At 47.1% G+C, this 22,664-nt stretch overlaps 8 protein-coding genes across 8 annotated transcripts; 3 read left to right on the plus strand and 5 right to left on the minus strand.

Moving 5' to 3' along the window:
* The first annotated feature begins 936 nt into the window (after positions 1-936).
* On the plus strand, positions 937-6,195 carry F5147DRAFT_715814 (SNF2 family N-terminal domain-containing protein). The gene is made up of 25 exons (XM_041438564.1): positions 937-1,055; positions 1,124-1,195; positions 1,252-1,282; positions 1,333-1,448; positions 1,501-1,587; positions 1,639-2,438; positions 2,502-2,881; positions 2,944-3,008; positions 3,054-3,192; positions 3,241-3,315; positions 3,363-3,417; positions 3,465-3,583; positions 3,638-3,801; positions 3,852-3,910; positions 3,966-3,979; positions 4,032-4,249; positions 4,298-4,475; positions 4,524-4,978; positions 5,025-5,075; positions 5,130-5,209; positions 5,271-5,401; positions 5,449-5,603; positions 5,654-5,705; positions 5,760-5,786; positions 5,835-6,195. The coding sequence occupies exons 1-25, from the start codon at positions 981-983 to the stop codon at positions 5,867-5,869; spliced, it is 3,633 nt and encodes a 1,210-aa protein (XP_041288426.1). The 5' UTR covers positions 937-980; the 3' UTR covers positions 5,870-6,195.
* Positions 6,196-6,284: 89 nt separating this feature from the next.
* On the minus strand, positions 6,285-7,540 carry F5147DRAFT_715816 (ribosome recycling factor domain-containing protein). The gene is made up of 4 exons (XM_041438565.1): positions 7,044-7,540; positions 6,890-6,987; positions 6,700-6,838; positions 6,285-6,643 (listed from the first exon to the last, which is right to left on the minus strand). The coding sequence occupies exons 1-4, from the start codon at positions 7,494-7,496 to the stop codon at positions 6,563-6,565; spliced, it is 771 nt and encodes a 256-aa protein (XP_041288427.1). The 5' UTR covers positions 7,497-7,540; the 3' UTR covers positions 6,285-6,562.
* A 1,618-nt stretch (positions 7,541-9,158) lies between these two features.
* Positions 9,159-10,360, plus strand: F5147DRAFT_641444 (uncharacterized protein; the record flags this gene model as incomplete). Its single annotated transcript, XM_041433055.1, has 4 exons — positions 9,159-9,293; positions 9,348-9,739; positions 9,796-9,922; positions 9,973-10,360. 4 exons carry the CDS (start codon positions 9,159-9,161, stop codon positions 10,261-10,263), a joined length of 945 nt encoding a protein of 314 aa, XP_041288428.1. The 3' UTR covers positions 10,264-10,360.
* Positions 10,361-10,650: 290 nt separating this feature from the next.
* On the minus strand, positions 10,651-11,147 carry F5147DRAFT_715821 (uncharacterized protein). Its single transcript, XM_041438566.1, has 2 exons — positions 10,963-11,147; positions 10,651-10,903 (listed from the first exon to the last, which is right to left on the minus strand). Exons 1-2 carry the CDS (start codon positions 11,087-11,089, stop codon positions 10,707-10,709), a joined length of 324 nt encoding a protein of 107 aa, XP_041288429.1. The 5' UTR covers positions 11,090-11,147; the 3' UTR covers positions 10,651-10,706.
* A 456-nt stretch (positions 11,148-11,603) lies between these two features.
* On the plus strand, positions 11,604-12,824 carry F5147DRAFT_763469 (uncharacterized protein). The gene is made up of 4 exons (XM_041440639.1): positions 11,604-11,687; positions 11,750-11,832; positions 11,887-11,967; positions 12,034-12,824. The coding sequence occupies exons 1-4, from the start codon at positions 11,679-11,681 to the stop codon at positions 12,515-12,517; spliced, it is 657 nt and encodes a 218-aa protein (XP_041288430.1). The 5' UTR covers positions 11,604-11,678; the 3' UTR covers positions 12,518-12,824.
* Positions 12,825-12,950: 126 nt separating this feature from the next.
* F5147DRAFT_715829 (mitochondrial carrier) lies at positions 12,951-14,447 on the minus strand. The gene is made up of 4 exons (XM_041438567.1): positions 14,179-14,447; positions 13,957-14,112; positions 13,723-13,898; positions 12,951-13,668 (listed from the first exon to the last, which is right to left on the minus strand). Exons 1-4 carry the CDS (start codon positions 14,269-14,271, stop codon positions 13,068-13,070), a joined length of 1,026 nt encoding a protein of 341 aa, XP_041288431.1. The 5' UTR covers positions 14,272-14,447; the 3' UTR covers positions 12,951-13,067.
* Positions 14,448-16,603: 2,156 nt separating this feature from the next.
* On the minus strand, positions 16,604-19,111 carry F5147DRAFT_583840 (MFS general substrate transporter; the record flags this gene model as incomplete). The annotated part of the gene is made up of 17 exons (XM_041431752.1): positions 16,604-16,657; positions 16,710-16,896; positions 16,950-17,035; positions 17,090-17,163; positions 17,210-17,237; positions 17,302-17,599; positions 17,652-17,700; positions 17,732-17,823; positions 17,886-17,936; positions 17,986-18,058; positions 18,113-18,130; positions 18,190-18,371; positions 18,423-18,512; positions 18,631-18,657; positions 18,713-18,788; positions 18,882-18,919; positions 18,975-19,111. The coding sequence occupies 17 exons, from the start codon at positions 19,109-19,111 to the stop codon at positions 16,604-16,606; spliced, it is 1,560 nt and encodes a 519-aa protein (XP_041288432.1).
* A 1,284-nt stretch (positions 19,112-20,395) lies between these two features.
* Positions 20,396-21,718, minus strand: F5147DRAFT_373898 (uncharacterized protein). Its single transcript, XM_041429444.1, has 4 exons — positions 21,435-21,718; positions 20,989-21,380; positions 20,809-20,935; positions 20,396-20,758 (listed from the first exon to the last, which is right to left on the minus strand). Exons 1-4 carry the CDS (start codon positions 21,567-21,569, stop codon positions 20,477-20,479), a joined length of 936 nt encoding a protein of 311 aa, XP_041288433.1. The 5' UTR covers positions 21,570-21,718; the 3' UTR covers positions 20,396-20,476.
* Between the last annotated feature and the right edge of the window lie 946 nt (positions 21,719-22,664).

Genomic DNA, 22,664 nt, shown 5'->3' on the forward strand with positions numbered 1-22,664 from the left:
TACTTCTGGCTCCAAAGAGAGTAAAATTACACTCACGCGGAAGTACAAATAACGGACGTGTTCATAATCATAAGTCAGTAACGGCGGCTGGCCTTGGCATTAGTAGCTTCGCCTGGTGTATGCATAACAACTCACGGGATACAGGTCTAGCCAGAAATAGTAATGTCGAACCTTGTGCGCAGACCATGTGACCTACGGATACAGCGATAGCCCAGACAGATCCATGCGTCAAATAACGCTGTGTCTTATCTTACATGTCACTGATTGTTATTATGACATTGCAGCGCACCGTGTGCATCTTTGCGCCTTCTTCCACTGATATGGGCGTGAAAATGCTCCTAAACTCAAGCTGCAGACCTCAACCCCTAAGTCTAGAGGGCCGAGCTAGTAGATTACCGGAAGTCAGGAACGAAGTCAGAGCCAGTGAACCTATATACAAACCACGGTCATATGGCACCACGGACTGAGGGTATAAGTTGAGAATGAGGTACGCTCACAAATAAATCCCATAGATAAGTTGGGTCATTAAATGGGCAGTTCCATTGGCAGAATCCGGGTTGTGGTCCTTCACCCGAATAATGAGAAAGACATTTCACTAGGCTGCACAAAACACGTTGTCGATGGCCGCTAGCAGTGTCAATGGTAGGAGCTTGATCTATGTCATCCGAGGTCTTCCATTCAACTGATCCAATATCCAACATCACAGAAGGAGGGCTGAATACAGGATAGAAGGCAATCACCATGGAATCATCGACGAGCGTTCAAAGGATATATGTAGCCGTCCCTTGCGCAGACTATGGAACAAAGTTAAAGTTGAAGAAGTCAACGTGGCCATGGTCAAAGCTGGGTCATTCAATCCAAATGCGGACAACCAAAGAATGACAAACAAACGCGCTTTAAAGTATCACGTCGCGTCCTGTCTTTCAGTTCGCACTTCTTCCATTTTGCTGCTAGCGCTTATCTTACATCTTGATGCCACTATGGACACATCGTCACATCAGCCTGATATTCTTGCTATCGCAAGGGAGCAGCTCGGCCTTCCGAAACACGTGAAGGTAAGTACATATTAATTGGCGCTCGTCTGTGCGGCGTTTTTTGTGCGGCAAGGTTGAACATATTTCAGGACGCGTCTATTCCCAAGTCCTATCTCACAGCGCTTCGCCGGCATCTAGATATAGATCCTTATGACACCAACGTACGTTTCTATCATCCGGTGTCACATCAATACTTCTTTGATGACCTTAATTATAGTTTAGAGTCACGTTGCAGCCAAAGACAGGATGTATGTGCTCCCAATTGTGAATGTGAAAATTTGTTGAGTTAAATTTATAGATGGCGTGGTCACCTGCTTGGAGCAGGCTTGTGCTGCTATCAATATCCAATTGGGTGCCAGATCTGGCCGCTCGGGTGGCAAAGCAGACGGTTTTGGTAGTTTGGCTAATTACACGGTATGGTATTGTGTATGCGAGTTTTTTTTGCCTATGGACATAACCCCTTTAGGTCCATGCCAGTACACCGAAGCACAAACAAGCAAGACTTCTGCGCGTCAAAACCATTCATGCTGGAAAAGCGATCAAGAATGGAACAGTAAGTAAAATCGCGTTTTCTGCCAGCTCTATCATGACAATGATTGCGCAGCCAAACGTACTCACGTCAAACGTCGCCGTCGATACAAAGCCGCCACGAGGTGGTTTGTTGGCACAGCTCGATGCAAATCTGAATGTAGATAGTCTCTCCAGCCCAAGTTCATCTGCGCGACAAGCCCCAGTAATGAAAGCGTTCGTGTCATTGCCATTGAGGCGTGGAACTGCTGAGACTGCCGTAAAGCCTGAGCCGGCTGAAACTGTCATTCCTCGAAAGCGCACTTCCTCGTCTCTCGTGTTTCTTGGTGCGGAGAATGAGGAAAACAAATCTGGAGTTTCCACTCTCTCCGTATCTAAGCGCACAACCATTCAACCGCCCAAGGCGCCTGTCAATTCCAACACGCAGCCTTCGCAAGGCCACATTCCCGTACAGTTCGCAGATCAAAAGGCTGTGCTTCCTGTGGCCCACCGACCATCCTTGCACCGCAGTTCTGATGGAACCCGTTTAAGGATCAACAACATTCAAAACGACCTTAACTCCCTAGCCAAGCTTTCTAAATTGACGAAAGACAGAACCGTCAGTCAAGGACCTTCCACTATGACTTCCCAAGTCCCTCGCTACATCGGCGACAATACTGGATATTCTTGTCCAACTCTTAATCACCACCCTATTGCATCGGGATCACGGGTCCGTCTCGACGTTGCTATGGGGTTGGACACAGACTCGGAGGAGGATTGGGAGCTGCCTGGTATCTTCGGTGGTGCTGACACCGGTGACGCACGCTTTGACGAGGATGGCGACTTCTACGGGAGGGGTAAAGACCTATTTATTGGACCGATTGCGAACCCGGGCGAGTACGTCACGAAATCTTTCGGAATGAATGCGTTCTCACGTTCTCATTTCTGTGCTGTTTGCAGTATTGACAAGTTTCTGATCGCTGCTGGCAATGCGGAGCAATTCGATGGTAATGCCAGTGTCGACAAGGCCCTCAAAAAACTTGGATTGAAAAGCCTGTACGATCTCCTTCCAGGAATGTCCATTTCTTTGTTAGCTCACCAGGTTATTGGCGTCGCATGGGCGTTGGAACGCGAGAAATGTGGCGACAAGGGAGGCTGTTTGAGCGATGAGATGGGCTTAGGGAAGACGGTGCAGATAATCTCGGTGATCGTCGCCAACCCCTCCAATGACCCTATATGCAAGACGAACCTTATCGTCGCTCCGTTGGCCTTACTGGACCAATGGAAGCTTGAGATCGAGATGAAGACCACCAACAATTTGAAGTGTCTAGTTTACCATGGTACGTTCAGAATTGTATATGGGTTTCGATTGAATTCAAGTCTCACGTTCTCTTCTATTGAGGCTCCAACAAACCTCGCAAAAAGACCGACTTGATGAAATACGACATCGTATTAACTACTTATCATGTGCGTTTGAGTGTGATATCTTTCATCGATTACTGACTCTGGTAGACTCTTGCACTGGAATGGCCAGATCTGGAGGCGGAAGAAAAAGCCAAGCAGAAGGCTCAAAAGCGCAAGAAGCAGACCGATTCCTTTATCGAAAGCGATTCGGGGGATGATAGGAAACATAAGAAGAAAAAGAGAGAATGTGAGTCATGGTGATCACTGTGGTCACCTAGACTGACTTTGTATATAGTTGGGCTTCTCTTTCAAGTCCAATGGTACCGTGTTATTCTCGATGAGGCACAGAACATTCGCAACCGGCGCACAAGTAATACTTGCCACGTTTCTCTCTCCTATATACTCATGACCCTGCAGGAATATCTCGTAGCGTCACCGATCTTGACACGACCTATCGCTGGTGCCTCACAGGGTGAGCATCTCATCCATCAAGACCACTATTCACTAATTTTCGGACAGCACGCCCATTATCAACGGCCTAGTTGATGCATACGCGCTATTTCGCTTCCTTCGCTTCCGTCCTTGGTACGATTGGCAACAGTTTAATGGACACGTCTCAATCATCGAGAAAAAGAATCGTACGTCGATATTCGACTAAGATCTCACCTTCACTTAACCGTGCTTAAATATAGCTGAATTGGCAAGCAAGAGACTCCAGGCTATCTTCATATCAATTATGCTGCGTCGCAAGAAGGATTCAATGTTAGACGGCAAGAGACTCATCGAACTTCCCACAAAACATGTAGAAATGGAGAAACTAGAGTTTTCCCAGGAGGAGCGCGAAATATACCAAATGGTATATTCTACCAGTACATATATGCGTTGCGCTCATTGCACGTCTTTCAGGTCGAAGCTCGCTCTCAAGCTAAATTCAATCGTTTTCTCCGCGCTGGCACTGTCTTGAAGTAAGTCGCCCACTGTTCAGAAAAAAATTGAAAATCTCAATTACTACTTGTTTAGAAACTATCATCAAGGTACTTCGTCATTTCACCAACTCAATTGTTGTTAATGACTCGTTTAAAATAGTCCTTGTGATGCTCTTGCGTCTTCGACAAGTGTGCTCCCATCCCGCTCTTATTCAAGAGACTTCCGAAGCCCTTGTTGCAGTAGATCAGTTAGATGGCGGGCATGACCTTAAGGCTGAGTTGGCCCGCGCAGTTCGACTGGTGTCATCAGATTTTGTCACGAAGCTGAAAGCAAAATATTTCCAGTGCGCGATGGCACGTATACAGGCAGAAAAAGAGGTGTGTTTTTCTTGTCACATGGATTTCATGATATTGACATGAATATAGTCCCTGGATGCCACTGCCGATGGCGAGGAATGCCCCATCTGTATGGATACATTCACCGAGGCCCGTGTGACGGCATGCGGCCATACCTTTTGTCGCGAGTGTATTGCCAACGTCCTTAATGCTCCCTTTGTCCAAGACGCAGAGGACCTTCGTAAATACCGTAGTAATGAGAAGCCTTGTGAGTCACGCACGTAAAGCTTCTTGCCACACTCATTTTGTTTTGCAGGTCCTAGCTGTCGCGCACCCATTTCTGCGGATGCTATTTTCATTCGCGAAGCATTTGAACCCACTGATGCCGAGTTGTCTGGAGACGTGTCGACATCTTCCGATGATGAGATGCCCGAGATATCTGATATGATACTCCGGGGATCGAGGGGCAAAGGCGGGGCCAGGCGCATTCATAAGAAGCGTGCTGTGTATGACTCGGATGGTGAATCCGAAAATGACGACGACGACATGAGTGATTTTATTGTCGAGGATGGCGAGGATGAAGAACAGAAAGATGCCAGGCACGACATCAAGAAACGTCTGAGAAAGCGCCGCGCGATGGTCGTTGAGTCTGCTGATGAACTTGACGCAGATGAGAGAGAAGTGGTCATAGGCCGGAGCCCCAGGAAGGTGCCTGGTTCCATGGGTCAAGTCAAAATGATGTCGCGTTTCCTTCCTTCTACAAAGATGAATGTAGGTTGTCACATTTCGTTTGCGAAATCGTTTTAATGTCTCTCAGCACATGATGGAGCACCTAGAGAAGTGGGCCAAACAAAGTCCTGGCGACAAGGTGCGGCTTGACTTCCAAACAATATAGTGGTGGTAGTCTTGATGACATTTGTAGACCATAATCATATCGCAGTGGACCGAATGTCTCAAACTCGTCTCTGACTTCCTTGCAGAGAAGAAAGTACCCCATGTGAAGTACGAATCTTCTGATGATTTCGTACCTGCTTATCTGAGTTGATGTTATCTTTCGGTTTAGGTACCAAGGGTCGATGAGTCGCAGTCAAAGGGATCAGGCTGTCCGAGTGTTCATGATGGGCAATACTGCACAGGTTATGCTTATGTCTTTGAAATGCGGAGGTGTTGGGTTGAATCTGACAAGGGCTAATCGTAAGCCTTCCCGGTTTCTTACTTCGCTGCGTTCTGACTCCTCACAGGCGTCATCTCACTGGATCTTGGCTGGAGCGAAGCAATCGAAAGCCAGGCGTTCGACCGAGTTCACCGTCTCGGTCAACAGAAAGATGTCTTCGTGCACAGGTTGGTCATTGCCAATACTGTCGAGGATCGTGTTCTTGCTCTCCAGGAGCGCAAGGTAGAGCAAATTATACTTCACGTTTATACTCTGTTAATACATAGTATCAGCGAAACCTTGCGGATGGTAGCCTTGGTGAAGGCTCCGGAAAGAAGATTGGCAGTAGGTATTCGCCATCAGTCTTGGACACGTTGCTAATGAGCACTTCTATTGTAGGGATGAGTGTCCGTGAACTGGCAAATTGTACGTGGCGTGTTGCTCTTTCCTGCACGTTTGCTCATGCTTGGCTAGTGTTTGGTCTCGACCACCGAGGCAACCTCCTTTGATGAGATGCATAGGACCGCGCAACCCGAAATTTTCAATTATGTCTGCTTCATTCTTTTCCTGCTTCTTGTTCCGTTGTAAGATTGTTCTGGCCGTTATCATTATCCTAATCCATCGAATTTGTAGACTTATACCTTGCAGATGTTATACCTTAGAGCCCGTTGGTCTTTTGCAGTCCTGAGTAAATAACTTTAACTATTAGTAGTGTATAATTATCGAAGTTTCATGTCGCAGTCTACGTATTTACAAACTATGTGGAGCTACAATAGTAGCAGCGTAATTAACCAATCCAAATTGTTCGTCGCTCAAGCTCATGAAGCCACCTTGTACTCGTTGCACGAGAGCGCAGTCAAAACCAACACCCTTACCCTACGTCGTGGACGCCAGACCTTTGATTTCTGTAACCAACAACGGACAGGATCAGACAAGCTTGATTATTATTTATCACTTTCGAATGTATCAACTAGTACATCAGGCAGTGGCCCAGTGCAGTGGTTGTTGATATTCTTACCGTCGCCTTTCCCGGCTTCACTTATAGTAATGTCGAAAAATTCCTGTCGTATATGGAATATTCGCATGTATCATGAACCTTGAATTAGTATCTGCACCGATAATGATAGACACAGATAGTGAGGCCTGAAGCTTGATGCCTTGAAAGATGTCGATAGGGTACAGCCTCTCCATGGAGGGATACCCTACCGGCCCCCAGTTGATTTCTTCATATGTGCAAGAATCTTGTCTACTTCGGCAGAGTTCTTATCTGCAAGTTTCTGAAACTAATAGGTCGGATAAGATAAAATGATGAAGTGAGTAAAAAGTAAGTCAAACTCACTTCTTCGAGCTCAACTGAGTGCTTTTTGTAGTCGCCTTTTTTGACACTAGCCTGTTGTATTTTTCGAAGTTGTACCCGGGTATCCTCTGCCATTCGCTGAGCAGTCGCAGTCAACGCATTGCGGGCTTCGACTGTTGGCCTAAAAGAGAAATGATGAACGACCATGCCACAGGAAGACGAAGCGAGTGACCTAGGTATGGGAATCTTGATTGTCCTGGAATCCTGCTTCTGAGGAATAATATTTGGTAGCTTTGCGGCATATAGGGCCTGTTCCACTGCTTTCAAATTCTACTGGTGCACCAATGAGCGAATGTCCTCGAGCCTAACCACGACGAGGTGCTCACATGTTCCTCAAACACCGTAATAATCAAGGTTGAGCCATCTCGAACGCCAATGGTGGCCACTTCCTCGAGTTTCACAAGGTCTTTTCCTTTGCCTGGAAGTTCTACGCGTACTGGCGAGAGAAGGGCTGGGGTGACGCGACCACTTGCACGAGTCTCTAGGCCAGCTACCTCTTTGCGGTACCACTCGACAGCGGCACTCATCTTCGCCTCGGATTTTCCATATTCCAAACGAGAAACCTCAGAAGTGAGAGCTTGTTTAGATCCCGGGACTAGGTCTGCAGTGGATTTCGCCTTCGACCTCGAGGCGTAAAGCCGGATGTATGATGTTTTGGGTGACCGAGAGATACCACTGTGTGCAAAGCTCTGTGTCGGGCGAAGAAATTGAAGGCTGCGACAGGACACAGCTCTTGGTGAGCAGGAGGTGGCAAGCCGCACAGCACCGGGTAGTGACATGATTAGTATGTAGGGTACTCTTAAACTTGGATCTAATTTTTGCAGGTACGTTTGAATTTCCTAATTTGGATTTCAAAAGTTTCGTCGTACTTTATAACTCCGCTAGTCACTGATTGTGCCTCCACGACTCATTTCGACAAAGTGTGCTTGCCTAAATATTGCAACGGTCTTGCAATAGCATAACAGTAGTACGGAACGTTGCAATATAGCCCCGCGACAGAGTCATATTCTTTACGTCTAGAATTGCCTGGGGTTTGTCAATCGAGATATACTGATTTATAGCCGGATCGTTGCAGTCCTTATTGATTCCGCTGATATCCACGGCATGTTAGCTTTCTCGCAGTCCATCACGTCGTTCTGCCTTCCCCACACATGTTTCACCATCAATAGTACGTTTCCCGCTACGTCATTTACGTTCGCGTTGTTCCTGAAAGAACGCGTGCCCAAGTTGTAACTTGTGGCTCCCTCCACAGCATATCTGCAATCAGGTACATTTTGTGAAACCCACCTGTCGCGGTGATGAGGCCTAGGCCTGACAGTGGCGAGAGCTGATCCACCAGATTTGGGCTGTTGTGTCAAGAACGAAGTCTTCTGACTTGATCCTCGGTATCCATCGACAATGGTAGAAAAACCAGGAGAACGGGTCCCGGTCTTGGCCAAAAAATATTGACATTGGTGGCAGTAGTGATTTGCACAATGGCGCGTGGTGCAGGGCCAATGCGAACTCCAGGGGAGCGCAAGTGTTATCGTGAAGCAAGAGAGCGCCTTCGAGCAGTCGGTAATGTCATCATCGGACATCCCACCTATTGGCACCTCTCCGCGGAATTAATCAAGAGCTTCATGATGGGCATTACACCGACAAAGACCCTCCTTGGGAGTCGGGGATTACAACCACTTTCGGATTTTTGTGATATAGGACATACCATTGCAACCGCATCTCTATGGCGATTTCAAGGACTTTAACCCATTTCAAAGCCTTACAAGGTGTTGAAATCCAAATTAGGAATTTCCGACAAAGCAAACACACTGCCAAGGATATAGCACGGGTACACAGCCATGAGGCTCTCACAAACATCCACGAGCACCTCGTTGTCCCCATCGCGTGCCTGGCCCAGTGAATCTAAGGGCCTGACCGTATCTGACCGGTAACGAAGTATTCGTTTAGATCACAATTCGCTTGGGCGCTTTTGAGCGCAGTTAGGCGTCACCGATTGCACATCGGGAAAACTTTTGCCGCCAGTTTGACAGGAATACAATACATGCCTAAATGTTCGAATGTGAGTGTTGCACAACAAAAGCGTACATGGGAATTGCCTGTTGATACTGCCTTCGTTTAGTCCCACTGACCAACTGTTGTAAGACACCGTTTGTGTACGACTTGGACCGGACCATAGAACTTTTGTGCGACCTCAAGTACCGCCTGTGGCCCGGCGTGCAGATATCGAAGGCTTAAGCCGCTCGTAACGCAAAATTCCGGGGGCGTGAGTGGTGAAAACAAACACAGGTTTGAACGTTGGCATATGGTTTTCAAATCTGCTCCAAAGCATCTCTGATAAGATCTCCTAAATTAATTTGTGCCAGTCTTTCAAATTTCAGAACGCGGTTGCCCAACATAAAAAGCAGGGGAGGTAGTGTTTACCTGCCGTTCAGTCTCAATTCAAGATGTTATCCCTCACAATCCCGAAGCTTGCAGATGAGCTTTTCTTGCGACCCATCATGATATCGATGAACAGCTTGGCCCTGTCGGCCCTTATGTCATATGTGATGTCCGCTAACGGACGTATCGACTGGAGACCGGTATGGTCATTAATTTAATACTAGATAATGTCGTTCATGCAATTATCTTCGCAGATAACCGTCTGCGTCACGTCCGATATCCTTGCCATTGGCGCTGACCATCTTAAGGATAAAGAAAAGGAGTTTTCGTTGGACCGCACTATCACCAACGACCCATACCTCACCTGTTGGTTTATATATGCACGAACTTTCCTCACCGCCAACGCTGTGCTCCTTGCATTGGTACTATCTCAGTGTCCAATTTCAACGCTCCTCACCACGGCAATGTTTGTCGTTCCTGCCTTGCTCTGGACCACTCCGATCAGCTTCAAGAGGTTTTGGGTAATCTCGAGGTGCCTCCTTGGGAGGTTTGGCAGTAACAGGCATCAGCCTTCTACCTCTGCGCCTGTCCTGGTCATCAAACGCATTCCTGGCATGAAAGCCATTTTTAATGGCATCATTCGAGGGTATGTCTGCGTGTTCACCTTGAACGATACACGGCATGCAAACCAATACTCTTCAGGTGTGGCATCTACGCTGTAGTTTTTTCCGTGTTGTCGGGATCAGGCAATCTGACTAACACGCTGCCGTCTCCATGGAGCGTTGTTCAACTGATAGTCTGGTCGACCGTTAACCGTTCATGCCACGCAGTAAGTGAACCGCACATGATCGCACGATTTGACCCTGACTATATCTATAGATCATGACGGATGTCCGTGACTTTGAAGACGATATGAAGGCCGGGGTCCCCACTATACCCGTCCTTCTTGGTTCAATACTCAAAACCAAGGTTATATTGACGGCTTGTCATATGCTGGTTATGTTGGCCTTCATTGAAAACACATACATTATGGGAAGCTGTTCATTCGCCGCAGTTTTGGTGTGGATACTGGGCAGAGACTCGCCAAAAAAAGCGTTCTTGTTGAGCTCCCATTCGCAGTCCCTGTTTACCATTTGGTATTTGTTGACGAGGCAGTATCCTCAGTCATAATCAACAACATCAGGGAAACGTAATTCATTACACATGATTACAGAGTGCTACAGAGCGCTCTGTAGCATTCTGTAGCACGATCCAACCCGCTGATGACTCGATGAAGTACTTCAGGAAAGTTTCGAGATGCAACTGGATATATATGTAGATTGTTGTTTTCTTACCATAATTATCGTAACGTTAAACCTAGCTACATAGACTTTTTATGTGCATAAGCACAATTTTCCAGCTGTGGTAAACCGAGTTCTCTATAAAATGAATTTATTAGAGGACCGTCGCATGTGATCGCCTTGTGATATCAGTCGAGGGCCGAGGTACCTAAGTACCTGGACCTGAGCTTATAATAGAAATTCATTCATTCAGCGATCGGAATCCGCCGCATCCATGCATCAACGGTAGTGCACAACCACCACTGCCGCACCCATGAAGTTCTACTATCACTATCACGAAGTAGTGTGATACCACTGTAATCGTTGCGGTGTGTAGTGATTCCAAGGTGTTTGTACTGATTTGTCATGCAAGGTGTCCCTCAAGTAACAGCAGGGTCTCTGCAAGAATACACCGTGACAACTTGAGCATACTTCGTTGGACTCTATGTTAATTGTACAACTCGGGCATACTTGCATGTCGGAACTTGCTAGTACGTTACGTTCCTGACACTCGCTCGTACTTACAGTCATACAAGGGTGTCAACCGCAGTCTCGACAAGTCCCCTCATCACGCCGACGTACTGTCTAGCATTAGCTAGTAGCAATAGACACAAATGTATGCAAATGCACTGACCTGCACGGACTTTACGATTCATCGCGCGTCCGATCTCATTCATTTGACTATCTCTGCTGAAATTGACAACTCTCACCCGGTCCTGCCCACAAGGATGAAAGTCTCAAAGCACTACGCTTGGACATGCAAAGCACCTAGCAGCTTGATGGGTTGATAGAATGACTGCCTGTTGCACGGCCCAGGCCGGTCACGACGACAAAGACCTCCCGAAATTTTTGGACCTCGGTGTCAACATCCATGTCGGTCCCCACCCGATTCCCCACGTTAAATTTCGATCGACATGGCATGTCTCTGGCAAATAACTCTATCCTGATGTTCGCTCGATGCCGTAACAGATGATGAAGCATTCAAGCGGATGTGGTTGCTTCAACAACAATGCATTCACGCGTTACATGGGCCACATCCACTAGTAACCTCCGCAAAGTATCCTTGTGCGAATTCCACAAGCGTCTGTCCACTGAAAACCACAACTCTGCATGTGTTTGTCCATCGCAAAGCACAATACCATGACCACAGCAGGGAATCGTATATATACCTACCCTGATACTTACCCAGCACCATCATCCGCTCAAGTTGAATCGTACATTCACCTCACTAGTAGTATCCTCACTGATATTCTTATATAACCAATCATGCCAAAGGTAAGCCTAATCAGGCGCATACTTGATGCATTAACTTGAAGACTAACTCTTGTAATATTTAGACCTACGCTTGCTCTATCTGCAACCAAACTTTTCCCAAGTTCGCCGACTGCAAGGCACACGAGGCCATGCATTCACCAGAAAAGTACGTGTTTCTACCCTATGGTATGCAGCTCACCTAACTTATATTCACTCACAGAGCGTACTTCTGCACCTGGGGCGGCGGGTGTAACTTTGTGACATTGCATAAAGCAAGCTTCCATTATCATACTGATGGGCAGTACGTGGTCATTCATCACCATCATCGATTCCACCTGATCAACAATTCTATTTGATTTCATTTTAGTACGGGCGAGCAACGCTTCATCTGTCCTCACGATGGCTGTAACTACAGAACTCACACCTCTTCAAACCTTACACAGCATCGCAAGAAAGAACATGGGTATGTTCCTCGGCCGTGCAATCGTGGTGGTCCCTCCGCAACAAATTCATCCGGGGCCCAGCCGTCGTCCCAGCCTCCGTCGGCGGCAGAGCCCCTTCCCCTTGGTACATTCTACCAACACCAATACCAACCCCAACCCATGCAACCGCAGGCCATGCAATCCTATCCCACCCAATACCAACCCCAATCCACTCAATACCAGCCTCCCCTGCCTATCTACAACCAGTCGCTGGGAGTTTTATACGGCCCAGCAGATACTGCAGGCAGCTATACCATGTATACCGGACCCGCGATGGCCCCAAATGGGTGGACTGAGGGATGCATGTTTCCTGAGTTGATGCAGAGATGCCCTTCGGAGATGCCAGGGTATGAGTATAGGCGTGCTTAGTTCTACGTCATCTCAAGAATCAAGCGTCATTTTGTGTCGCTTTTTCTTCTTTCTTCCTTTCTTGGTGATAGTCGTTCTTTAGTTTTCCGTTTGTTTGTGCACCATGATGGACTCTGGGCACCCTTCCACTCGTTTATATATTTCATTTATCACTACGATGTTTTCCCTTTCTTGGTGATGGTTGTTCTTTGGTTTATAGTTTGTTTGTGCACCATGATGAACTCTGGGCACCCTTCCACTCGTTTATATATTTCATTTATCACTTTGCGATGTTTTCCCTGGAGGATAATACATTCTTTTACATGTAGTCCGTTCTAAGTTGCGAATGTTCACCTCCCTCAAGTTTGATTCAAGTGTGCTCACCCACTCATTCCACATGTAGTTGGGGAAGAAAAGTAATCAGTCAGTAGGTGCTTTGACACGTAGTCAGCAGTTCCAACAAAGTTCCAATGGATAGATTCAGCCGTGTAGATCATGTCACGTAAAGTTAACATTGACATCAAGGCAATGCACGAGAGGTCAGCAATATTTTAATCTCGTGCCCATTCTACTACCCAAAACGGCTACTTAGGCCATCGTAAATCAGGAATATAATCGCGCTACTAGGTATTGATCGAGCAACAGTGATACCGCATCCAGCGTAAAGCCCCTTCACACCCTGCGCCCTGTACATTGCTTTTGCGGTGCCGAGGAACGTTGGCTTCGGAGCATTACTGCCTCGAGGACGCAAGTCTTCCTCGGTTTGCATCGTACTCTTGATACTGTCGGCGGGGAACATGGAAAAGTTGAATATTCCGCCTGCGCATGCACCAGACAACGCAGATTCCCATGGGAGGATGTCTTTCCGTGTAAGCTCGGAGCCGCGCTGCTTTATTAGCTTTGTTCCGACGAACTCTTTCGTGGCGAACCATGCAGCTCCGCCACCGCATTCACGGATGAGGGTGCCAGTTTGGCCAAGCCAAAGGCCGCGGAGGCCTTCTGCGCGGATGACGGACATGAGAACGGCTATAGGACCGGGAAGGGTGCGAGAAATGGGTGCCGCGCTCGAGTCTAGGGCTGCTGCAGCAGTGGATTCAGGTATCGAGACTGAAAGCGGCTTGGGAGCAATCATCTGTACTTGCATTTTACATTTTACAAGTTCCACCGGTGTGCTAGTCAAAAACAAGAATTAATTACAACTCATATACCAGACGTGAGTGACTTGCAGTAAGAAACTAGTGATGGCGCCTGCGCCTGCACCAGCCAATGCAAGCTGAGGCAACGAAAGATCGTGCGACAAAGGCTGAGAATTGATCCGTCGTATCACGTCTTGAAGTTCGCTATATGACAGGAATAATGAAGCATTCTCTAGCATGGCAGCCACTATTGGCGCCGGAAGGCCCTAGGACCAGAATGAGCTCACGCCAACAAGGAAGTTCTACTGAGTAGAGATCACATACGCGGTAAAGACCTCTAACGCCCTCGTTTTTCCATGTTTTAACAAGACAGTCTATTGGTCCATTGAATCTAGCGGTGGTATCGAGGACTTGTGATTGTAATCGCACTTTCGTCAAGTCGAATGGGTGTTCAAAAACTTTGGAGACCATGCCTGCGATCTGTGTCACAGGAACTGATTGTCATTCTCGTTGGTCAAGAAAATTAATTCAGCCTTGGAAACGCACACTCCCGAACGTGATATCCTTTACTGCTCGCGTCGCAGACGGGGGCATTGAGGGTATGCTATCCCAAGATAATGGGTTGGATGCTGCCTCCATGTCAAGAATGAATGGGGTGATGAAGGCAGAGAAAGACGAGTTTCGAGAGTACTATGTGGTCAGTGCATGGAGGAAAAGCTGTATTATGCCCCATACCACCGCTCACAAGCGCTCGCATGTGAATTAACGTAGTGAGGCGTCCGCTTATGTAAACCACCATCCGGGTGGCCGCTTCGGTCTGGCGGACAGGCGGAGCGTGCAACCCGTGCACTTGACTTGCGTACACATTTACATCATCTTCATTCAAACTCGTGATAGTTCGGATCACTTTTATGTCTTCAAGGAGCTGACGAGGTACTTACTATATGTAGTACTTACATCACCAGCCAGCCAGCTAATCAATCGTCACAGCCTAAGTGTGAGTGAAGAACTTCCTAAGTCCTTTTCCTGTACGTACGCAATCACTCCGTATTACGGTTCTACGTACACTTTCTTAACTGTTATCCCACCTACTCACTTTCCCGTTCCCAGTCTCGGCGAGCCTCTCTTCATTCGTAAGATAACAGCAGTCTACAGAGACCAGCCTCTGTTTATGATAGCGTACATAACAATTGCGAGTGAATGCTGAGGAAGGAAACTTTTCGAGAAACGAAACTTCCTAAGGTCCAGTTGGGAGTTTCATTACATGCACAACACCGCCTTACAGATTGACCAGTGCGATTGACTATCGATCAAATGACAATCTCAACGATCGTCCATGGGAGCGCGTTCAAGTCTGACTTCCACGATGCCTGCAGTGCTGAGCGAACTACGAAGAATATCCCACGACCAGAGTTCTTCAAGTCAAAACCGGAAAACTGTCAGGATGGGATAGCACGTACCCTCGAATGATGCTGTTGAAATCCAGTTGAATATAGCCTTCATGCCAGGAACTTGTTTGTTTGATGACGAATGGAGTATCAGATATCGATGAACTATACCCTACTTCTTGACCATTCTTTGCAGGTATGAATCTCTGGTGTACTGCAGCAATTCGCCTATAATCGAGCGGGTCGTCCACAGGAAAACGGGGGTAGTAGAAATTGTAATGACGATAGTGAACCTTGATATAAAGGGATCACAGGTAAGCGATACACTGAGGACCAGAAACATGCGAGCAAGGTAGAACGGGAGGACGAAGCGTTTTGCGACAGCTGCTCTTAAAGTGGTCAATACCAACAGCAAGAATATCGCATGTAACGCATACAGTGATCTTTTGCACTATTCAATCAGAAGATTGTAAGGACTAGAATCCACAAACAGAGGGCTTACCGACCTCCAATCAAACCGTTCAGCGATCACGTAGGACACGGGGGATGCGAGCACAAGACCGTTCATAGGAATGGATGATCACAGCGCCAACGAAGCCCGAAACTGTGGGTTGTCGAGGTCAGGTCCTCCCTTGAGGGCTGAAATGTTATCTTTCCTACCATTTGTGCGCTCGATGGGACATGTCAGCTAGCTGCGGAGCTGGATTCGAGCACGACAACTCCACATGACAAGTGTATGCAGAATACCACACGATACCATTGCAGGAGCATTACCAGCCGTTTTTCAGGACGTCACCGATTGTTGAACGTTGAAGAATATTAACGGAGTAGTGTAGAATGAAACAGGACAATAGCAGGCAGTTCTAAGCGGATATCAGTCTGCCAATAGGACGGTGACCGGTGACTGAGAACTTGTGACGAGGGCCTGAGGTAGACTCACCTGGGTTGCCCTTACTGCGGCTACGGGAATCCACGAGTGCAGCCGCATCTCAGGCTGGGAGCATGACTATAGTGTCTGGCTCTGCTACTAGGTTAGATATTTTGGCATCCTCGAGGCCTCTGTGGTGAAATAATGGAGTTTAGAATAGCTTCCGTCTTTCAATCTCCTTATGGTGTACTGCGCAGGAATGACTCGGATGGTGGGGTCGAAAGGTACTTTTCCGTGCATGAGGGTATTCTCCTTCTTTCTCTCGCAGCCTCCTCTCTACATAATTGCCGACGTTGCTCTTCTTCCTGCCCTCTTTGTCGTATCTCCCGCAGGCGCTGCTGCCCGAGGGCTAAATGCTCTTTGTCTACATTGTTTACTGAGGTCCACAAAGCTGCTAATGATGGAGCTGCGTATTCGTCTATAAGACCGTCGTCAATTGATTGTCGACGTGATGCTTGGTGTTCTTGCGACGTGAAGTCAGGCCTATGGTCAGATGAGGGTCTTCTAGGAGCATGATTGAACTAAAAACGATACAAAAAGACGTAGATCCAGTAGCCAATAAGTACTGAAACCGACGAGGTGCGCAGGAGCAGGAAATGCTGCGCCACCTCGCTTATTTGCGGGTATTTAAATACCAGCCATTGCTCAATTAATACTACAAAATGTATCTGAAGTCCCTATTCTGCCTATCGGTCAGATCCAGGAATTCCTAGTACAGACAGAATATCAGCACTGCATATGAAAAAAATCGGAGGAGGCACCTTGTCAATTTTGACTTTCACACGCTTCCCATCCTCAGTGATTCGCTCGATAACGTATTCTTCTCCGTCGTCAACAGGCTCTGCATCGCGGATTCGGTTCTCTCGGACAAGAACAGCACGGATGACAAAGAGAAGTACCGGACAGGCGATATCGCACATCCCAATCACAGCCCATGGAATGTGGTTGCTATATATGATTGATGATCATCTTTCCTTCCTAGAGTCGGCTGAATGACCTACCGCGGCTTATACTGTGCCTTCCACATCAAAGGGCCAACTGCGCTGCCAATGCAGTAAGCCGAGAGCACAGTGGCGTTAGTAACAACCTGCAGGTTGTTTTTCATTCGAGGAGCGACTTCAGTAGCTGACAGAGTGCCTACCTTCTTCGTATGACCAGCAGTCACACTATTAAGCCACGATAACGACAGTACGAATGCGGGCACAGGGAATCCAGCTATGGGTATATGAACATAGAAACGCACTACAAGCCTCACACGCACCCAGGAACTGGCCAGCAAGAAGCCCAGTCTGATATCATGTGAGATGCGGTATTAAAGACGGCTCCGTAGACTCGCAGAAGCAAAACACATACCCGATTCGACCAAGGAAGCAGATTGACCAGCAAGACGCCCAACAACCCCGGAATGAAGTACATAGCACCAACGTATGCTCTGGAATTGGGCCGTCGTGCTGCAAGCCAAACGGCAGTGAAGACTGTGAAAATTTGAATCACACCAGGAATACAAGACAAGAGAGTCGTCTGTAGATAATTGAATCCAAAGGAAACGAGGATAAGCGATTGCTGGTTTAATAATGAGGCAGGCACATTGCATAGAGCCGCGAGGAGAGCGAAGAGCCATGTCTTGGGGTCAGTCAGGGCTTCGATCATCCTAGAGATCTATACGTCAGACATGAAAAATTGCAATTGCATCGAATACATACTGCTCCTTCTTAAAGTGTTTGTTTTCTACCCCTGTTTGGTTTTCCTGTGCTAGCTGTAAGATGATGGTTGGTCTCGTAACTTAACAGGCATGCCTTGATGCGCTGCACGGCTTTCACTCGCTCATCGGGAGTAAGGAACCAGGCGTTCGTAGGCGAATCAGGGAACAAGAACCTTTATCAGGTAGAGACGGTTATGGAGATTAGCCGCTAGGAACATTTGCTTCGTAAACTCACCAAAATAAGATGGCAAGGATCATCGTCATTATAGCGGTGATTATCATAAGCCTGCGATCTATCAGAGAGAATATGAAACAATGAAAATAAAATGGCCGACCATTGCCATGGTTCAAACCCAGAGGTGTGAATGTGCAAAGTACCAAAGCTGATGAAACCAGAAATTATTTGTGCTAGATGTTACTGGCTTGGGCGACAAGATCGATGATACATTGCAGTAAGCGCACCAATGCCAAGCATCATAGCTAGGTTCCCAAATATCAAATTAGTCCACTTCGTCAATCGTTTGAAAACGGAAGCTTACACCAATAACCAACCCGTAGCGTCTGTTCTGTTCGCGTGTAGAACATGGAGCCAACGATCAAGAATCCGGCGGTGTTCGACCCCTCACATACGCCCAGCAACAAACGCACGACAAAAAGCTGATGAAAGTTTTTGCACGCTGCATGACATGCAAGTGCAATTGCCCAGACGAAGATATTGATACTTGTGTATGCTGTTATTGATATTCACATTGAGAACGTATGTGAAGCCTACCTTATCCACTTCCCGACCGGGAATCTCTGAAGGGCAAGATTCTGGGGATACTCGAACAGAATATAACCGATATAAAATGCAGTGCCAAGCCTGAAAGATACTGTAAGGACTATGCAAACTCGAGTAGTGTACATGTCTCACCAGTTGAACCTGAAGTCAGTTAACCATGAGATTTTCGAATCTAAGGACAGCCTGAAGGTTATCTTACTCGTTTACAGTCAAGTGTGTGGCCTGCCTGATAACACACGTCAGCGCGCCATGTTTGGCTGGTCTCGATGCACAATCCTCACTGAATTCCAAGGATGGCCGCAGAACCTAAGGTTATCTTGTCTATGATTTGGATACTATGCGCACGTAAGCGCTGGTCTGTGGTGAACGCAGCCAACTAACCCGAAAAGAACTGAACAACGATCATCAGATGCGATCAGTTCATACAACTGAGTACAGCAGCCGACTCACCACACATCAGAGGCATGACATGTCTATCGATCTTCTTTCTGAATCGAAAGGTTTTTGAACGATGTCGAGGTGTGTGTAGTTTTCAGAACGCACCTTATTCTCAAAGCCTCATCAGGCTCAAGAGTCGAAGTTAATCCAGCAACGAGCTGAGCACCAGTGTCAACTTCAGACACAGAGATCCCTACATATTTCTTGTCCCTGGATGCAACGCTAGAGGATTTCAGACTCATTTGAGAGGACGTGAAGGCGATCTTGGCTACAGTGAAGGAAGAAACTTCCAGCGCTCGTAGGTTGGTAGTCAGGGCTTGCCAAATGTCGATTTGCCTATAATATTTACGCCTAGACTCGTGACCAGTCTAATCTACGCCGTCTCTTTGCCGTATTGATGCATGCCGTATCGATGAATCCCTGAAGTCTTCGCTGCCATTCCTCTTTCGGTTCCGAGTATGATGCATTTCGAGCACGCGCATCCACGCACTAGTCAAATGAATGATCATATATCTCTCTATCAAAGTGAATGTAATAGAAAAATAAATCCTCACCAAATGGTCATGGTGTGTTCAAGCGTTTCAAAATTTGCTCGATCCAATAATATTGAGTCCAACTAGTAGGCTCGTGACCAGCCTGGCGTATACGGTTGCACAAGTGGCGTGGCAGGGGCGAAGCGAGGAGTTTGAAATTTGATAGGTGTCGGTCGTGCCGGAGGTAGTTACGATCATATAGCACAAGTTATGCGTCTGCTCTCGCTCAGACTGTACGCTATGTTAAGTTTCAACGTTGACACCCAAAGCGGCATACCGGCATCTGCTAAATTTCAAACTCCTCGCTCCGCCTGTCCGAGTTCGACCAGTCTGACTACGTCAATAAATTCTCACCATCTCAAATTGACGCAATGCTAGTCAGACTGGTTACGAGTCATATTCTACCGGTACCCAAGATCAACTAGGAATCCGGATAGATGGTGGCAAGAGCTGTGACTTCTTCAAATCTTCAACTCGCCACTGTGGCACCGCCACTGCCGTGCACTGCCAAGCAAAACTAATTTTCGGTCAAAAAGAAGTATGATGCTTACGGTGAGTTACGGCGCCGGTGATGGAGCAACCGTGCGATTGGTGGATTCAGAGAAGAGATTGAAGATGCAGGCGCTGACGTGGATATCGCTGCAGCACTACATGCATAATATCTAGCTGATAAAATTTTATCTCGACGCTGATGAGATAGTATGACGAGCGCTTAGCGCTTAGTAGAGACACAGCTGGACCTAAGTATATTCGTCCACCAAAAGTTTGTGATCCATCTTTTCGTTCATGGCAGATCCCGACTGATATCACAGGGCGATGATGCATTTTTCTCAGATCTTCAAGCAACGTAATTGTATTTTAATGTTATGGAGATCTCGGCTTATAATAAGAAAATTGGGCTTATGCCTCTGAATTAAAAGTCTAGGTGGGTAAATAACTTGAAACGACAAGTATATAGATACAATTTGAATCTACGCCACTGGCTATGAACGTATCCTTCCATAGCCAGCACTTTGCAATCTAGAAATGTTACTAACGTACTTTAAGTTATTAATATTTGTCTGCCGATAGGAGCTAAATATGCCTCGTCAACAAATACCAGATAATAAACAACGACTGCGAATGAGAGCTGAACAAAAACGCCTTTTTTGGCGAGTCTTCGCAGAGTATCCACACCAGAGCTGCGGCAAATAGACAGCTTCCCATGATGTACGTGTTTTCGATGAAGGCCAACATAACCAGCATATGACATGCCGTTAGTATGACCTTCGTTCTGAGTATAGAACCGAGAAGGACGGGTATGGTGGGAACACCAGCCTTCATATCGTCTTCGAAGTCACGGACATCCGTCATGATCTATAGATATGGTCAGGGTCAAATTGTACGATCATGTGCGGTCTACTTACTGCGTGGCATGAGCGGTTGACGGTCGACCAGACTAACAGCTGAACAACGCTCCATGGAGACGGTAGCGTGTTAGTCAGATTGCCTGACCCTGACAACACGGAGAAGACCACAGCGTAGATGCCACATCTGAAGAGCATTAGTTTACGCGTGCATCGTTTAAGGCGAACATGCAGACATACCCTCGAATGATGCCATTAAAAATGGCTTTCATGCCAGGAATGCGTTTGATGACCAGGACAGGCGCAGAGGTAGAAGGCTGCTGCCTGTCTCTGCTAAACCTCCCGAGGAGGCGCCTCGAGATTAGCCAAAACTTATTGAAGCTGATCGGAGTGGTCCAAAGCAAAGCAGGAGCAACGAATGTTGCCGTGGTGAGGAGCGTCGAAATTGGACACTGAGATAGTGCAAATGCAAGGAGCACAGCGCTAGCAATGAGGAAGGTCCGTGCATACAAAAACCAAGAGGCAAGGCGTGGATCGTTTGCGTTATTGCGGTCTGACGAAAACTCCTCCTCTTTATCTTTGAGATGATCAGCACCCATGGCAAGGATATCCGATGTAACACAGATGGTTATCTGTGAAGACAATTGCATGAGCGATATGATCTAGTATCAAATTAATGAGCGTACCGATCTCCAGTCGATACCTGCGTTGGCGGACATGACATAGGACATAAGGGCCGACAGGGCCAAGCTGTTCATCGATATTACGATGGGTCGCAAGAAGAGTTCATCTGCAAGCTTCGGGATTGTGAGGGTTGACATCTCGGATCGAGACTGAACGATAGACAAATGCTACTACTTTCCCGGCTTCTTATATCTGGTGCATCCTGTTCCGTTACTCAAAGGAATTGGCGCTGATAAATTTAGGTTATCTGTACGAGATTAGAAATTAACGCTCAAACCTCGTTCAATCCTGTGTTTTTTCTGCACTGGCGCCACTCGGCGTTTGCATTGCTTGGAGTGCTTAGTACGTTTTTCATTTCTGCAGACTGGGCCAAAAGGCAGTCCGAGAAGTCGAAGTTCTATTGTCCGGTTCGGGTCGTTCGCATATACTGACAGTGTCCTACAACAGTTGGTCATACACGAAAGAAGTATTGAGACACACCCAGGTGTGCTGTGCAGCACTTACATTCGAACATTTCGGCCAACATTTGAATTCCTATCATGCACAGTTTGCGTTCAACGTTCTGGTTGCCTGTCGACCATCTGTTCGCTTGATTAGTGAGAAGAAAAACAAACCAGACTAGCCAACACTCCGTCGATGTCGTAGATTTGTTCCTGGAAACTGACTTGTTGCACCCAGTCATACCGAAGTACACCGTGAGCGTCACACGCAAGACCGCCGCCTTGTACTACGTTTGTCGTTTCTAGCAAATCTATCAATAGTTGATGGGCCAAGCACAATATTGAAGCCCTACTATGATGTCATTCATACCGAAATATTATTAGAGCGAGTTCGGTAGTCAGATTTTGACGATAGACTTCGGTTGCATGTGGTAGTACGGTTCCGGACGCCCATTTTTTTCGAGCTGGGAAGGATGAGGCGGTATATGTGCATTGTAATTCACTGGCAGAGCATCACCAAGAACACCGCCAAGTTGTGCCCAAGCTGATAAGGAGGCGGTGATAAGTAGTTATGGAAGGAGCAGGTGGTACTGAACCTTGGATTTTTCCGAGTTCGGTGCTAGCCGCATGACGCCCAAGATTTGTTGTATAAGCGTCTAATAAGTACCAACGCCAGCCTATATATGTAGACGCCCACGGCTCTACTGGTCTCGAGTCCGATCAAACCGAATATTAGATATTTGCCGATACCGACACGACCGGGTCACTGTCACCGACGCTTACGAGGTGCTG

Source organism: Suillus discolor (genome assembly GCF_016758755.1).
Source record: "Suillus discolor strain FC423 chromosome Unknown F5147scaffold_67, whole genome shotgun sequence".
NCBI classification, from domain to species: Eukaryota; Fungi; Basidiomycota; class Agaricomycetes; order Boletales; family Suillaceae; genus Suillus; species Suillus discolor.

What these genes read in the sequence shown, in the direction of transcription:
- F5147DRAFT_715814 (XM_041438564.1), top strand. Translation starts at nt 981, where the DNA reads ATGGACACATCGTCACATCAGCCTGATATTCTTGCTATCGCAAGGGAG. An exon ending in GTAGTTTGGCTAATTACACG is followed by an intron (nt 1,449 to 1,500) that starts GTATGGTATTGT and finishes TAACCCCTTTAG; the next exon opens with GTCCATGCCAGTACACCGAA. An exon ending in AATCATCGAGAAAAAGAATC is followed by an intron (nt 3,584 to 3,637) that starts GTACGTCGATAT and finishes GCTTAAATATAG; the next exon opens with CTGAATTGGCAAGCAAGAGA.
- F5147DRAFT_715816 (XM_041438565.1), bottom strand. Translation starts at nt 7,496, where the DNA reads ATGTCACTACCCGGTGCTGTGCGGCTTGCCACCTCCTGCTCACCAAGA. An exon ending in TTACGGTGTTTGAGGAACAT is followed by an intron (nt 6,988 to 7,043) that starts GTGAGCACCTCG and finishes GTGCACCAGTAG; the next exon opens with AATTTGAAAGCAGTGGAACA. An exon ending in ACTCAGTTGAGCTCGAAGAA is followed by an intron (nt 6,644 to 6,699) that starts GTGAGTTTGACT and finishes CCGACCTATTAG; the next exon opens with TTTCAGAAACTTGCAGATAA.
- F5147DRAFT_715821 (XM_041438566.1), bottom strand. Translation starts at nt 11,089, where the DNA reads ATGAATGAGATCGGACGCGCGATGAATCGTAAAGTCCGTGCAGGTCAG. An exon ending in GATGAGGGGACTTGTCGAGA is followed by an intron (nt 10,904 to 10,962) that starts CTGCGGTTGACA and finishes AACGTAACGTAC; the next exon opens with TAGCAAGTTCCGACATGCAA.
- F5147DRAFT_763469 (XM_041440639.1), top strand. An exon ending in GCCATGCATTCACCAGAAAA is followed by an intron (nt 11,833 to 11,886) that starts GTACGTGTTTCT and finishes ATTCACTCACAG; the next exon opens with AGCGTACTTCTGCACCTGGG. An exon ending in CATTATCATACTGATGGGCA is followed by an intron (nt 11,968 to 12,033) that starts GTACGTGGTCAT and finishes ATTTCATTTTAG; the next exon opens with TACGGGCGAGCAACGCTTCA.
- F5147DRAFT_715829 (XM_041438567.1), bottom strand. Translation starts at nt 14,271, where the DNA reads ATGGAGGCAGCATCCAACCCATTATCTTGGGATAGCATACCCTCAATG. An exon ending in GCGTTAGAGGTCTTTACCGC is followed by an intron (nt 13,899 to 13,956) that starts GTATGTGATCTC and finishes TTCTGGTCCTAG; the next exon opens with GGCCTTCCGGCGCCAATAGT. An exon ending in GCCATCACTAGTTTCTTACT is followed by an intron (nt 13,669 to 13,722) that starts GCAAGTCACTCA and finishes GTTTTTGACTAG; the next exon opens with CACACCGGTGGAACTTGTAA.
- F5147DRAFT_373898 (XM_041429444.1), bottom strand. Translation starts at nt 21,569, where the DNA reads ATGTCAACCCTCACAATCCCGAAGCTTGCAGATGAACTCTTCTTGCGA. An exon ending in TTTAATGGCATCATTCGAGG is followed by an intron (nt 20,936 to 20,988) that starts GTATGTCTGCAT and finishes AATGCTCTTCAG; the next exon opens with ATGTGGCATCTACGCTGTGG. An exon ending in TCAACCGCTCATGCCACGCA is followed by an intron (nt 20,759 to 20,808) that starts GTAAGTAGACCG and finishes CCATATCTATAG; the next exon opens with ATCATGACGGATGTCCGTGA.